Genomic DNA, 15,623 nt, shown 5'->3' with positions numbered 1-15,623 from the left:
GGAGTTGGTGCTTCATGACAGTGTCTGTGGGGTTTTTTTTAAAGATTTATTTATGCATATAAGAACTGGGGTACAGGCCAGAGTGGGGAGTGGGGAGCAGAACAGGCAGACTGAAATACACTGCTGAGGAGAGCAGCGGGCAAGTCAGGAGAGGTCTGCTGCGCCATATGGGTAGTTCCCTGGCCTGGGATCGAACTTGTGCTGTAGTAGCTGCAGATAGCTTCATAGGTTGCGTCTTAACCCCATGAGCCTCCAGGGAGGCCCAACAGTGTCTGTGTTTAGATGGAGCACACGATGCTTTGCGCATCTTCAGGATATACCAGATTGTGTGGCCTGGCTACATCTATAATTTTTTTCTAACACAGACTGGTATAAATATACAGCCATTATAATGACAATGGTTGTCTGTGAATCACCCGAAACCCATGTGTGGGCCCTGAGAAGTGTGCATACCACATTTTGGGGCTACCTGATAGGGCAGAAAATACCTCTGGGCTCGTCCCCAGGCCTCTGCACCTGTAAATGGAGCTCATAATGCCTACCTCATCAGAATGGTTGGAAGAATTCTTCAAACCCAGGTCCCTATACCCCTGGCATGATGGCTGGTATTCCCTGTGCGGCAGGAATATCGGGGTTTTGTGGTTGTTGTTTATTTCCTAGAAAAACAACAACGATAACCCACCAGTCTGCCATTGCACAAAACAGTGAGGACCCTGTGGTCTCCAAGCTGCCGCCCACCCTCATACAACATCCTTGCCTCCCTCCTGGCATTGGAAACTCCTTCCCGGAACTCTGGCTGGATGATGTCACAGACAAGTGACCTCACTGCAACCAAGGCATGGGGGAGGGGGAAGGATGTTCTTCTACTACCCCAACCCCCCATGTCTGTGGTGAAGTCTATCGAATTAGTGCTGCCCAAGGATGCAATCTACCTGGCCGGCTCCAGCATAAAAGGGGAGGTGGTGCTAACCCTGAACAGTACACTTGTGGACCCCATAGTGAAGGTGGAGCTCGTGGGAAGGGGTTACGTGGAGTGGAATGAAGAAATTGGAGCATCCCGTGACTATAGCAGAGATGTTATTTGCAACAACAAGGCTGACTACGTGCATAAGAAAAAGACGTTCCCAGTGGCGGGTAAGGCCAGCAACCAGCTGTAGCCGAAACGGGAACCTGGGTCTGGAAGGGAAACCGTCTTAGGGATCGATGAATCCCCAGGCAAAGAGAAATGGACAAACCCCCTAGGAGGGAAGCCATGTAGAACAATGACCATCAGATACACCTAACACAAAAATAACAAAATATATAAAGCTAGCCAGAGCCCAGATACTCAAAATGAAGTTTCAAAGAAGTCCCCTTGAAAAATGCCATTCTCAACCCAATAACCCCCTTTGGGAGGTCCATACAAACTGTTCCTGTGATTTTACCCATAAACATCATCCAGTGAAACCCAGTGAAACCCAAGGAGTTCTGTGGTCATGGGAAAGAGTCTGGGGACAGAAGACAGGGAAACCCATTGTGGGAAGGAATGAGTCATCTCTAATTCCACGATTCAGATCTAAAGTCTAGAGAGACATATGTCCTTTCCAAAATGTGTTCATGGAGGTGTTTCTGGGTATTCCATGGCCAAGTTGAACACTTGGTCAATGTTCAGAGTTTAATTTTAGACTGTAGATAGGGCGCTCACGGAGTGTCCTCAAGATGGGCTACGAACCTCATATCTGGCTGGCCAAGGGATTATGCAGGAAAGGAAAGGCAACTTGCTGGACCTTGACATTCAGCAATTATGTCTCTGTCCCAGTTAAAATGGGAGTAGGACTAAGTCCTCCCTCATAGGATTGTTCTAAGGGCTTCGTATGTAAAGGACTTAGCATAGTGCCAGCTATACAGTAGGTGCTCACTCAGAGTTAGTCCTTTCAACCAAAACCTCCCCAGAACTAGGTAACATCCTTTCCCATCCCCAAGCATTTTCCCCAGAAGCTTCAACCTGAAGTCTGGCATGGGTTCACGCGCTCATTTCGCACACAGCACTGTGCCAGGAGCTCACAGGAGCACAAACAAAACAGACAGAGGTCCCCCGAGTGCTTGGGGTTGCATCAGGTGTGGAGGACATGATAATAAAGGGGTTTTGGAGAAATGCAAGAAAAATAAATAAATGGGGAGATCACAGAAAGGGGGAGCAGTTGAGTCCCACCCTGGTCCTCAGTCACCTCTCAATCAAATATTAAGCACTTACTGTTTGCAATGCATTGAAGCCCAACATCTGTGAGGACAGAGTTATTTGCTTGCCTTGCTCACTGCTGTGGATACTGCCTAAAACAACCTCTGGCACACAGTAGGTGCTCAAGATTGTTGAATGAATACGTAGCTGAATTGTGAAGGCCCAGAGGTGAGCAAATCCTAAGCCACATCACGCACCTGACCAGCTGAGCCCTAAGCCAATTTTTTTTCTTCTTGGATAAATATGTATGGGCTATGCAGGTCCCTAAAAGCACAGAGTTCAGCCAAGCTCAGGGACAGATCAACCAGGCCCAAAACAATCTCCCCACCAAAACAATAAGTGAAAGGAAAAAAATTCTAGAACCTTCTGATGGCATTGGTGTGTTTTGCTTTCAGATAATTGGTTAAGTGCAGGCAGCCACACCTTTGACTTCCATTTCAACTTACCTCCCAGGCTTCCTTCTACGTTCATCAGCAAAATGGGCCATGTCTCCTACTTTTTGCAAGCTTCCTGCATGGGTCGGGAGCGCATCCTAGCGAAGAAGCGAATATACTTGTTGGTTCAAGGGACTTCCAACTTGCACAACGAAAAACCATTGCAGGTAGAGATGGGGAAGGAGCAGAGGTGGGACTTGTCCTCGAAACCCCCCTGTAGGCAGGGGGAAAATAGGTGGGCAGGACACAGAAAAGACCCCAATGGGGAAGTAAGAAAGATACTGGCAACTCCCCAGAGCCAGCAAGCTGACAAAAGGTGAATCAGAAACCAAGGCAGGAACTAAGGCAGCAGCTCTCATCTAGGGTTAATTTGCCCCGCTGGGGAGACTGGGCAGTGCCTGGAGGCAGATGTGGCTGTCACCATGGGGAAGAGTGCTATTGGGTAGAACCCAGGCATACTGCTCAACCCCCCACAGTGCCCAGGACAGACCTGAATGTCGAGCCTGGGCAAGTCAAGACTGATGGAGACCCTCAGTGAGAGAGAGCCCTGGGCACTTGGTGCAGCTCTGGGCACTGTAGCCCTTAGACAATAAAAATGGTCCCTGATATCCTCTAAGAAGCAAGGAAAGGGGGTGGCCTCAGTATCAGGGAAAGGAAGGGCAGGTGGCTTGGGTCCGTCTCAATGGAGAGCTCATGAAGGCCAATTGCAGAGACAGAAGTCAGGGAGGGTGGAGCATTATTGACCAAAGTCACTTCATCTGGCTGGGAACTCATTTGTTATCAGAGCCTTGTGGCTGGGAGGGCTGGCTTTTCACTGTAGATGGCCAGTTAAAACCCCTGTGCCCCATCTACCTGCTCTATGGCCCTTTGCAAATTATGTTGCCTTTCTGTGTCTCCGTTTCCTTGTCTATAAAATGAGCTCATAGATAGAGCCTGCTTCAAGGTGGCTGAAGGACCAATGAGTCGACTGAATGCAAGTCTGGGGCTTTGCACAGTGCCTGGCATGGGTTGGGGATGGTGGTGTGCCCCATAAATCTTGTCGCTGGGGGTGTTGTTATCTGCGTAACAAGGCTGATTGCCAACCCTGCCAACCTCATGGGATGATCAGAAAGATCCCTGAGAGAGGCTTGGAGGTAGGTTAGCCCTGAGAGGATGAGCAGGCCTAAATTCAGAACCACTTGGCTACCTGTGTGACCTTGAGCCGCTGATTCCCTTTCTGGCGTGCCCCTTCAAAGCTGATCTGGCTGCAGATTGCACAAGGCAGGAGTTGGAGCAAAAACATTAGCATGGGGTGGGACCAGGTTTCAGATCTCCCTGCTGGCACTTCCTTAGCTGGATGTGTTACAGGACAGGGAGAGGGGCAGCCCAAACCCTGCAAACCTGCCTATTCTAAATGGGTTCTGCCATCCGCTGCATCAACACAAAACATAGGAGACTTTAATGGGAAGGAACTTTAATAAAACTAGGAAACAATACAGGAAAGGCAAAGAGTCTAGTTTCTAAATGAAGCACCCAAAGTGACCCGTCCCCTCATGGGTAAAAGTCCATCCATATGGGATCGGCCCAGAGCAAGACCCCAAAGCCTGCCGCAAGTCTAAAGCATCTTCCAGTGGGGACCCACAGAAAAGGGTCAGAAACAACCAGACAAGCCCGGAAGGAAAAGAGCAAAATCAAAATCAAGATAAAAGCTGCCATTGTCACCTCCCCACGGGTCTCACCCACATCTGTGTCACCCAGTCCACGACCAAAAGACAAGCGCAGTTTCTTCACGTGTCTCTAGGCTCCATGCGCCTCCTCCAGGTCTCCTTCTGGCTCCATCTTGCTTCCTTCCTTCCTCAGTCACCTCTGCAGCCTCTTCTCTCCCTGCTCAGCTCCACCCTCCATTTGGGTGGGGCAGGGAACCTGGAACCTCCCCCTTTCCTGGGGACCACCCTGTTACAGATGGCCTAGGGTAATTAACAGAACCTCAAAGAGCCTAATCCATACAATGGGAATAAAAGTGAAACTACTTGCCTCTTTAGGTGCTTGGGAGGAATGGTAAAGCACTCAGCTCATTGTCTGCAGAGGAAATGCCCAGTAAGTAGGAAGAACGCCATTCTCCTAGCAACAAAGGGAGTTGTCGTTAAATTTTGAGAGTATGAAAACACTTTGTTTTTCAAGTATTCAGTATTGCTTTAACCACAGTGGTTAAAGGTGGCCTTTTTGAGAAAGTGACATTTTAACAGAAAATCAAAAGAGGAGAGGAAGAAAGCCATGGGGGTATTTGAGGGTAGAGTCTTCCAGGCAGCAGCCATAGCACGTGCAAAGGCCCTGGGGCAGTACCATGCCTGGCATGTTGGTGGAATCACAGGCGGTCCGCAATGCTGGAGCAGAGTGAGCAAAGGAGAAAGAAGGGAGGAGGTGAGCAGAGAGGGAAAGCGGCAGACTGCACAGGGCTGGGTAGGGGTTGGGGAGGTTTGGGCCTTTCTTCTGAGGGAGAAGGGAGACCTGGAAGGTTGTGGGCAGAGGATGTGGGGGTGGGGAACCTGACTCCTTGCTGCTTTTCGAAGGATAAATGTTGGGGGCAGGGTGAGAGCTAGAGCTGGGGAACCAGGACAGAGGTAACCTCTGATTAGGTGAGATTCTCTGATTAGGTGAGAAATGACGAGCTTGGCCAGGTAGAAGCAGAGTCTTTCTCTGAGTGGCCAGAGGGGAGTCAGGTGGTACCACCCCTCCACTACCCTCACAAGGCCCTGCCCTGTCCCCTCCCTGCCCTTGTCTCTTCCCTTTCTCCCCCTCACCCTGCTTCAGTCACACAGGTCTCCTCTTTGTTCCTTCCACATGCCACATCCTGTCCCAGGGCGTTTGCACTGGTTGTGTCCTCTGCCTCGAACACTGTGAGACAAACTTCCTATCCTTCCTCGTTCTTCAGATCTTTACTCAGAAGTCATATCTTAACTCACCTGCAGTGCTGATGGGAGCCATATAACCCTATCTATCCAAATTAATGCCCCAGCCATTCTCTTCCAGAAATTTCTCTTATTGATACAGTTTCCCAGATGCAGCATTGTTTGTAAAGTGGCAAAAAATTGGAGCCAGCTTAAAATGTTTGCTACTAAGGGAATTGTTAAAAGGAGAAATACCCAGTCCAAGGAATAATCTATAGATATAGTCAAGAGGAAAAGAAAAAAAGTGAGACAGAAACAGGCAAAAAGGGCCACGCTCCATGTCAGATCTCCAGATTGCTGGGCTGAGTGAAGAAAGCAAAGTATGGCCCGGCACCGTCAGTGGTGGAAACAAGATATGCAGGTGTGGCGAAGTCTCTGCAAGGAGAGCAGAGACCGATGCAGAAGCTGCCTCTCAGGAGGACACTGAGGAGCAAGGGGGAGCAAAACTACTCCCCTCCTTTTTTAAAAAAAAGCTGTTTTATTGAGATCTAACCACATACCTTATAATTCACCTTTTAAAGTATATGATTCCATGACTTCCAGTGTATTCACAGTCATGCAACTGTCACCAAAGTCAATGTCACATACCTTCTTACCCCTAAAAGAAATCTTGCACCTCTTAACCATCACACCCCAACCTTCCCATGCCATCCTCCTCCCCAATCCAAACAGAAATCTATTTCCTGTCTCTCTGAATTTGCCTGCATTGGACATTTCATATAAATGGAATCATACACTCCATGATCTTTTATGTGAAACATATGCCACAATGCAGTGTTTTCACACCCACCCATGCTGTATTGTGTGCCGGCGTGTCCTTGCTTTTTATGACTGACTGACACTCCCCTGTGGGTTGCATCCCATTTTGGTTGTGATGGGTGATGGACACTTGAGCTGTTTCTATTCCTGGCCGTTATAAATCATGCTGCTGTTAACATGTGTGTACAAGTTTTGCATGGACGTACCTTTGGTTTCTCTTGGGTAGGTGCGTGCAGTGGCCACATTGGATTATGTTAACTTTACTTCCCCTTTTGAGAAAATGCCGCACTGTGTCCTACCAGCTGCCCCATTTCACCCCACCAGCAACATGTAGGGTGCACATACCTTCTGCTCTTTGTACCTTTCGAATTTTGAAAGCTGTAACCCATTGCTGCTTCCAAGAGTAAGTTCCATTTGGAAGGAAACCCGTCCCAGGTTCCTTTCCTCACCATCAGCTCTGAGACCCCACCCCAACTTCCCTTATCTCATTCCTCTGTATTAGTTCCCTATTCCTCCTCTTCACTGTCCCTATCAGAAATGACCTGGTTCATTTTCAAGTGCATCATTTACATCTTCCTATCAGGGCAGGGATGGGGCTGGTCTTTGCTTACTATGAGCTTTCCTTTAACTTGGTCCCAAGTTGATGCCAGTAAACACGACTGTGTCAATAAATCCTCCCCAAATTTCATACATGCCAAAGGAATGTGGGGTTTCAATAAACTCTCACATCTAGGATATCCAATGTTGGTTTTATACACCATCATTCTTGGGAATCAGGGCCCTTTGGCCACCTGGCCTGGACTGGCTTGGGGATGTCTGCCAGGCCCCCACTGGTACTTCTTGGCACCACCTTCAGGATCAAGACAGAACTACCAGCTTTGTCTTGAGCAGCCAGTTCCTTAACGCCTGCAGGGTTCTAACGCATAAAAGGAATTTTCGAATAAGACTGGAGGGATTTAGAATAGGAAGACTGAAGAGAGGCAGGGGCCAGAAGAGGGCAGGAGGTGAGGTCAGAGGTCAAGGGTCAGTCTGAGGTCTCTAAGAGGAAAGACAGAGGACCTGGAGTAGTGATTTTCAGACCTTGGCCATGACCCACTCAGTAGTGGGTTATAAAATCAATTGAGCCAGTCACAAGCATATTTTTATAAAATGAAAGAATAGACATGACCAAAGTAGAAAATATCAGGAAAAAAAAAAACAATTTTGTGGGTTGCAAACTTGTTTTTATAAAATACAAAAGGAGCAAAGACTACAATAAGTAGAATAGAAAATATAAAAAAATCCAATGAACACTTTTTAAATGAAAGACTGGAGTAGAATATGTCAAAATATAAATTTGGTGGGTGCAACAACTTTGATTTTATAAAATCAACAAGTAAGACAAATTAGAACAGTACTGATTAAGTAGAGTAGATAGAATATGCAAAAAAAAGATATTTTTGGTAGGTTACAACAAGCTAACTTTTATTAAATTTTTATTTTGTATAAAACAAAACCATAGAAAAAATACAGTAAGCAGATTAGAAGTAGCAAAACCATTTCAGGGGATTGCAGACTTAAAAAAAAATGATTAGAGGGGCTTCCCTGGTGGTGCAAGGGGTTAAGTCGCAGCACTCTGAAGCTATGGGAAGCCACTGCAGCATGGGTTCAATCCCCCACCAGGGAGCAACCTACATGGTGCAGCAGACCTCTCCTGACTCACCAGCTGCTCCCCTCAGCAATGTATTTCAGTAGATACGCCTATTCTGTTCCCCACTCTGTCTCTGGCAAATCCTCTCACCCCCCACACTTCTGGCCTGTACCCCAGCTCTTGGATGCATAAATAAATCTTTTTAAAAAATGACTAGAATAAAATAGAAGAGAATAAAGTAAAATTGAAAATATCGTAGACATGTAATAAGGCTCAGTATGACATATTATGCATTTTATGTCTCTTTCATGGATGTAGAAGTAAATACAGATTGTGTGCTTTGCCGCGGTATTAAAATCTATGTTGGAAATATGAGTTGTGGTTAAAAATAAAATAATAATGTAGGTCAAATACTGTATGTGGCCTACAAAGCCTAAAATATTTATTATCACGTCCTTTACAGGAAAAAATTGCCAAGTGTGTGCCCTACAGCAGTTCTTCCTTGTGCATAAGCCCAAGAAAAGTGTTTTCAGGATGCTCCATCTAATGCTTTCATGATATCAAATCCATGGAAACAATATTGCGATGTCCATCAAGAGGCAGGTGGGGAAGTTGCTGTGCAACACCCTCACTGGTCGTCATGAAAACAAATGAATGTGAAGGACAGGCCCAATGTGAGTGCAGTGCAAATGCAGGATGTTGAGCTAGGAAAGCAGGTTGCTGGGAAATATAGCCAGATTTATTCAGAGTATTAAAATATGTAAAATAACATCAAATCACAATTTTCACCCCCAGATAATGTGAGTGACAGAAGAGTGACACAAGAGTGACAGATGTCACATTTTTTAAAAAAGATTTATTTATTTATACAAGAACTGGTGTACAGATCAGAGGCCTGGGAGGGTGAGAGAATTCACTAGAGAGAGCGGGGAGCAGAACAGGCAGACAGACCGAAAACGCTGCTGAGGTGAGCGGGCAAGACTGGGGAGGTCTGCCATGCTATGTGGGACTCTGCCTCACCAGCCTGGAATCAAATCCGCGCTGCAGAGGCTGCAGTCAGCTTCACAGTGCAGCGCTCTACCCACTGCACCACCAGGGAGTCCCCAGATGTCACATTGAGAACCCACAAACCGGTCCTCCCCGGTGGCGCAGCGGTTGAGCGCTGGGTTGCGAAGCTGCCCGCGGCCTCTGCGTTGCCGGTTCGATCCCCGGCTGCTCCCTGGTCACCTGAGGAGGGTCCCACATGGCGTGCAGACCTCTCCTGCCGCCCGCTGCTCCCCTCAGCAGCGTACTTCGGTCCTTCTGCCTGCTCTGCTCCCCGCTCTGGCTCTGGTGAATTCTCTCACCCTCCTGCGCTTCTGACTGTACCCAGTGCATGTGTAAACAAAACAAACAAACAAACAAAAATAAATAAATAAATAAATAAATAAATAAATAAAACATGCCTCTATAAAAAAAAAAAAAAAGAGAGAACCCACAAACCCACAAGATTTCAGTCCAATTGGTATTTTTTTTCTTGAACTGATTGGAAGATATCTTTAGGCTTATATTATTCTTTACACACTTTTTTCTAAAACTATATATCAGGCCTCCCTGGTGGCGCAGGCAGTTGAGCGCTGCACTGTGGCACTGTCCGCAGCTTCTGCAGCACAGGTTTGATCCCTGCCAGCCAGCAAGAATCCCACATGGTGCAGCAGACCTCTCCTGCCTCACCCACTGCTCCCCTCAGCAGTGTATGTCATCAGTCTGCCTGTTTGGTTCCCTGCTCTGTCTCTGGTGAATCCTCTCACCCTCCCGTGCATCTGGCCTGTATCCCGGTTCTTGTATAAATAAATCTTAAAAAATAAATAAATAAATAAAAACTCTCCTGTGTGTTTGGAATAAGCGAACACATGTACAAGATCACAATTACTATAAAATTCAGGATTGCTGCACTTTGGGGGTAGAGGGAGGAAGTTGGGCTTGTCTGAGAGTTTTTAAAATTTATTTTTTTAGATTTATTTATTTATGTATACAAGAAGTGGGGTACAGGCCAGAGGTATGGAGGGTGAGAGCATTTACCAGAGACAGAGCAGGGAACAGAACAGGCAGGTTGACTGAAATACACTGCTGAGAGGAGCAGCGGGTGAGACCGGAGAGGTCTGCCGTACCGTGTGGGTAACTCCCTGGCCGGGGATCGAACTTGTGCTGCAGTGGCTGAAGACAGCTTCACAGGTTGCATCTTAACCCTTGTGCCACCGGGGAGGCCCCATGTGAGAGTTTTGGGGGCAAAATTAGCAAATTTCTACTTCTTGACTTAGGTGGAGTTTATAAGGGAATGGTCATAATGAGTCACGAGATAATACATTTGTTTGGTAGGGTTTTCTGTAGCTGAGCTATATTTTCTGATAATGGTTAAGTGTTTTTGAAAAATGCTTAGTTATGATTAACTAAGCATGATCAGGTATGATTAACCCCAAATTCAAGAAAATAGTTACAACCAAGGAGGTAGAGGTAGGAATGGTACTAGCGAGGGTTCCACAGGTGTTTCAAATCTATCTTCAATGCTTTATTTTTATTTAAAATTATAAAATATATATATAACATTTACCCACTTAACCATTTTTAAGCCTACAGTTCAGTAGCGACAAATATATTAACAATTGTCTAATTCTGATGTGTCATATCTTATATGAATACAGACTGACATTAATCGGAAGAAGTCCTAAGTGCTGGTAAAGCAGATAGTAGAAACATGGCAGTGGTGTGCTAGAAAATGCCTAACCATCTCTGGTACAGGGTGACTTGATTTGTAATATTTGTCAATTACCCTATCATGGCCCAGTTACCAACCATCCTAAGCTCACCCCATATCACATCAAATCTTTTAAAATATTATTCATGGGCCTCTCTGGTGGCGCAAGGGGTTAAGATGCAACCTGTGAAGCTCTCTGCAGCCACGGCAGCACGAGTTTGATCCCCCGGCCGGCCAGGGAGCTGACCCACATGGCGCAGCAGACCTGACCTGTCTCACCTGCTGCTCCCCTCAGCAGTGTATTTCAGTTGATCTGCCTGTTCTGTTCCCCGCTCCGTCTCTGGTGAATCCTCTCACCTCCCACAACTCTGGCCTGTACCCCAGCTCTTATATGCATAAATAAATAAATCCTTAAAAAAATATTATCAACAAATTAAAAGTAGGATGTTACCCAAGTCACACATTAAATCTAATGTATGTATGACTTTATCTGCAATCCAGTACTACTTGATACATGAGCTACACTAAGAGGCATATTTAAGCACATTATATCATTTCCACTCTACTGTTTTCTTTTCATGATTCAGGGCCTGTAATGTTTTCTCCTTAAGTCTGCAGTACTTGGATAAACTGTAGGTCTAAGGCTTAGACAGAAAGACATTCCCTGTTTTCCAGAAAACTAAGGCTCAGAGATGTCAAGTCACTTTTCAAGGTCACACAGCAAGTAAGTAACAGAGCTGGGGGTTAAGTCAGGATCTCGTGGTTTTCTTAGGCCTATTTGACAGATAAGGAAATTGATACTCAGAATGGCAAAAGGCCTTGATTAAAGAAGCTGGGAGATAATTCCAGGTTCTGGGGTATAAAATCCCAAAGTCTCTGGAGTCCACTCAATGCCCCTCTTAGGAGAGTCTCCAAAGGCCTAGAGATTGGAGGAGGTATAAAGGTGGAATGTTCAGCAGGTGTGTCTTATGGCCATGATCCCTCATCATTGTCTACCTCCCACCTCTCCTACATCTTCTAGAATCCCCTGTCCGTGCAAACTGAGAAGAAAGTGTCCTACAACTGCTGTAGTCAAGGTACCATCTGCCTACAAATCCAGATGGAAAAGAACAACTTCATGCCAGGGGAGAGAGTCATTTTCACCACGGAAATCAACAATCAGACCAGCAAGTCCATCAAGAGCGTCATCTCTGCCCTCTACGCCTACGTGCAGTACGAGGGCTTCACGCCCAATGCTGAGCGGCGGTCTCGAGTGGACAGCAACGAGCTGCTGAGGCAGGAAGCCAATACCCAGATAACACCCTTCAATACCACCAAGATCGTCAGCGCCTTCAGCCTCCCGCAGGTGATGTCCGTCAGCAGCAGCACAGCAGACTACGAGATCATGAGCACCCACTATGAGCTGGTCAGCACTGTCCACCTACCCTGGTCCCTCACCAGCGTGAAGGTCAAGGTCCCCATCATCATCACCAGTGCCCCAGTGGACTCAGACAGCTTCCTGCTGTCGGGGGAGGGCGTGTTAACCTGTGAGTCAGAATCTGCAGAGTTAAGTACCCAAATTTCTAAATAGTAAAGACTTTTATCAGTCTCTACCTTTACTTTTTACCTAAATAGTCTTCAGATGATTCTGGCTGTGGGTAGCATATTACCTGCAGCCTCCCAAGCTCCAGCCGGTGTGGCATCCACTTCTCCCATTCCTAGAAAGTTCATGAGCGGATGCAGAGGACAAAGGTAATCAACAAGGTCTTCCTGGACTCAACCTCCAGAGCCATCCCTTGCTGGGCGCCCACACTGCCCAGACCACTGGTCTTCCACCAGGGACAGGCCTGCCCTCAGGGTCCCTGCTAAAGTCGCTTGTATGGTAGGTTGTTTCAACTGAGGGGATTAGGGAGCGCCCCTGGCATCAAGTGGTGGGGTACAGAGATGAGACTTACCTCCACCTAGGTCCGCTTGGCTCCTGACCTTGTCCTCCACCTTCTGTCCTCCTGGAAAAAAAAATCCAGGATGCCCAGTTAAATTTGAATTTCTAAGGAACGAGATATATATATATATATATTTTTTTTTTTTTTTGGCGTATGTCCCAATGCCATATTTGGCATATGCTTATATTTTTTTTAAAAAATCATTCATCTTTATGTTCCGATTTAACTAGGTATCCCGGATTTTAGCTGGCAATCCCATTCGCCGAGCATGTACAACATACTTAGCATCAGTCAGGCCACCTCATTCCTCTGCTTGAAATATCCTTTGGGCCCCCAAGGCACTCTGGGTTATAAGAACCTACTAGCTCAGCATTAAAGGAATGCGTCAGAGTGCCTGTTTTGGGGCTGACGACTGAAATATTTCTCCAGTTACCCACAGGCTACTGGTTACTCCCATCTGCCTCACACAAGCAGGCCCCCCTTCAGCCACACTGACAGGAGGTTTATAAACTTGAGTGGCAGGCCCTGTGCAATTCAGAAGATTCCAGAAGACAAGGTGGGATAGTGCTGACTGAGACTATCTTAAATCCAACTTTTGGGGGGAGGTGGTAGGACAAATGAAAAGCACAGATTTTGTTATTTGAATTCAATTTTTTGAATTCAATTTTTTTTATAGGGAAAGACCCTTCACTTTTAACCACACTTTTAGGGCATCACTATAAGAGCTTATTGGAATAGGGGTCCTGGTTGTCTGGAGTGTCTTTGCTGGGCAAGGGTGGGGATATGCCTCTGCAGACTTGGGTAGGTGATTTCCCTTTTCATTGGACGAAAGCATTCAATTCTGCGGTGACTGATCAAAAACAAAAAAGATATTGGGGGGGGCAAGAAGGGTCATAGGGCTGGTCTTCCCTGGGTTTGTAACTCCATGGGTATCCTAGAGGCTTTGAAGCCATCCCCGTGTACCCAGAACTAGATCCAGAAAGTCCGTGTTCTTAAGAGCTGCAGAGTCAATGCCACCTCCTCCAGGAAGACTTCTAGCCATATCTCTCAACTAATACTGGGCTCCCAGCACAGGTTGCTTTCTCCATTTGGTCCTGACCACATTCAAAGACCTTTGTTCAACTCTGCTCTATACCTGATGGAAATTAAGTTGGGGGGAGACCTACAGTGGTGTCCTCTTTGGGATCTTAGCATCAACCCAGTCCCCAAGTGTTTGTTGACTGAATATATTACAACAGTGCATAGGACTCCATTCATCTTGGGTTGTAGAAAGCTGTGTTCCAAGAATGCTAGAAGTAGATCCTAATCCAACTGGTGACTGCTCCTCACAGGTAAGTTGTTCTCAGGTTGAATGGGGGACATTGACCCCAGAGAGGCCTTAGACTCATGCCCAGGTTGTTTTATGTCAAACATCAATTAAACAACATTTTGATTAGAATAAACCCCTTACATAAGGGTGGTCCCAACAGACTCTTCCATCTTACCTAGGTATGTAGTAGGCTGTACCATCTAGGTTTGTGAAATTACACCCTGTGTCTTTCACACAATGACGAAATCACCTAATACTCCTCAGAATGTGTCCCTGTAGTTAAGTGACACATGAGTCTGTGTTTCCTTCCTTTTTAAGACTGGGTAATCTTCTGCGGTATGATTGGGCCACATTGCATTTATCCATCATTTGTTGATTCATCTCTGTTGTTTCCACCTTTGGCTATTGTGAATCACACTACTGTGAACACAGGTGCATAAATAGCTCTCTGAGACCCTGCTTTCACTTCTTTGGGGGATTGCTAGCTCATATGGTAATTTTATATTTAATTAGTTGTGTAAGTGTTACACTTTTCTATAGCAGCTTCATCATTTTACATTTGTACCCAACATATCTTTTATAGTTGGAATTTCTTAGGGGGAATTAAGTAGGTGGGAGACAAATTCAGGCTGCCACAAGGATCACACTTGCATATTCTTGTCACATTTCTCTCATCTTTTTTTAAAAAAGATTTATTTATTTATGCATGCAAGAGCTGGGGTGTAGGCCAGAGGTGTGGGGGAGTGAGAGGATTCACCAGAGACAGAGTGGGGAGCAGAACAGGTGGATCCACTGAAATACACTGCTGAGGGGAGCAGCTGGCGAGCCTGGAGAGGTCTGCTGTGCCATGTGAGTAGCTCCCTGGCCAGGGATCAAACTCATGCTGCAGTGGCTGCCCATAGCTTGATAGCTCTGAGACTCAACCCTTTGCCCCACCAGGGAGGACCACTTTCATCTTTTAAATCGAGAGCACCCCCCTATCTTTTGTGTGTTTCACAAGTCATTTTGCAAAGGATTAGGTCGGTTGTCTTGAAGAATCTCCAATAATTTGATGTTTCCTCATGATTAGACTTGGACTCTGCATTTTAGGCAGGGGGATTTCAGAAGTGATACTGTGTCCTCCTTGCTGCAGGTTCCAAGAGGTACATGATGTTGGTTTGCTGCTTTACTGGTGATGTTGTGAAGCAAGATCACTTGGTTCCAGTGATGTGGATCAGATTTCCCCACTCCATGTGCCGTTTCTCTTCATAATTGATAATCTGTGGAAGGATATTCTGAGACGGCCTGACCATTTTTCTCTCAACAGACTTTCACCAAATGGTTTTTGCATCCAATGATGCTTCTTCCTTGAATCAATTACTATACTCATGGTTGCAAATTGGTGACTCTCCTAGTTCTGCAAATTTGCTCTAAATTGTCCTGCCAAGAGGAGCTTTCCCTACTCCACCTGGCTATCTTTCTGATCTTTCTCTAGCATTCCTTACAGCTGAACACTTCCTCTTCCCTCACACTTCCTTTTACTTCCCTGGTGCCCTACCCTTCTGTTTTTCCTCCCACCTCCTTATCAGAGCTGGATTTGGGGCTTCTGCTTTCTTTAATACCAAGGCACCAATGCCTCCTCTTCTAGGAAGTCTTCCATTTCTGCCACGCAGACCCTCTCACTCCTTCCCTACCAGGTCCGGAACTGTAG

At 46.2% G+C, this 15,623-nt stretch overlaps 1 protein-coding gene across 1 annotated transcript; it reads left to right on the top strand.

Moving 5' to 3' along the window:
* Positions 1 to 881: 881 nt before the first annotated feature.
* Positions 882 to 15,623, top strand: ARRDC5 (arrestin domain containing 5; the record flags this gene model as incomplete). Its single annotated transcript, XM_084248641.1, has 4 exons — positions 882 to 1,134; positions 2,614 to 2,819; positions 11,724 to 12,228; positions 15,610 to 15,623. The coding sequence occupies 4 exons, from the start codon at positions 882 to 884 to the stop codon at positions 15,621 to 15,623; spliced, it is 978 nt and encodes a 325-aa protein (XP_084104767.1).

Source organism: Talpa europaea, assembly GCF_964194135.1.
Source record: "Talpa europaea genome assembly, chromosome: 12".
Classification (NCBI taxonomy): domain Eukaryota; kingdom Metazoa; phylum Chordata; class Mammalia; order Eulipotyphla; family Talpidae; genus Talpa; species Talpa europaea.
Note: the sequence above shows the minus strand (reverse complement) of the source record. Positions and strands in the feature narration are given on the sequence as shown.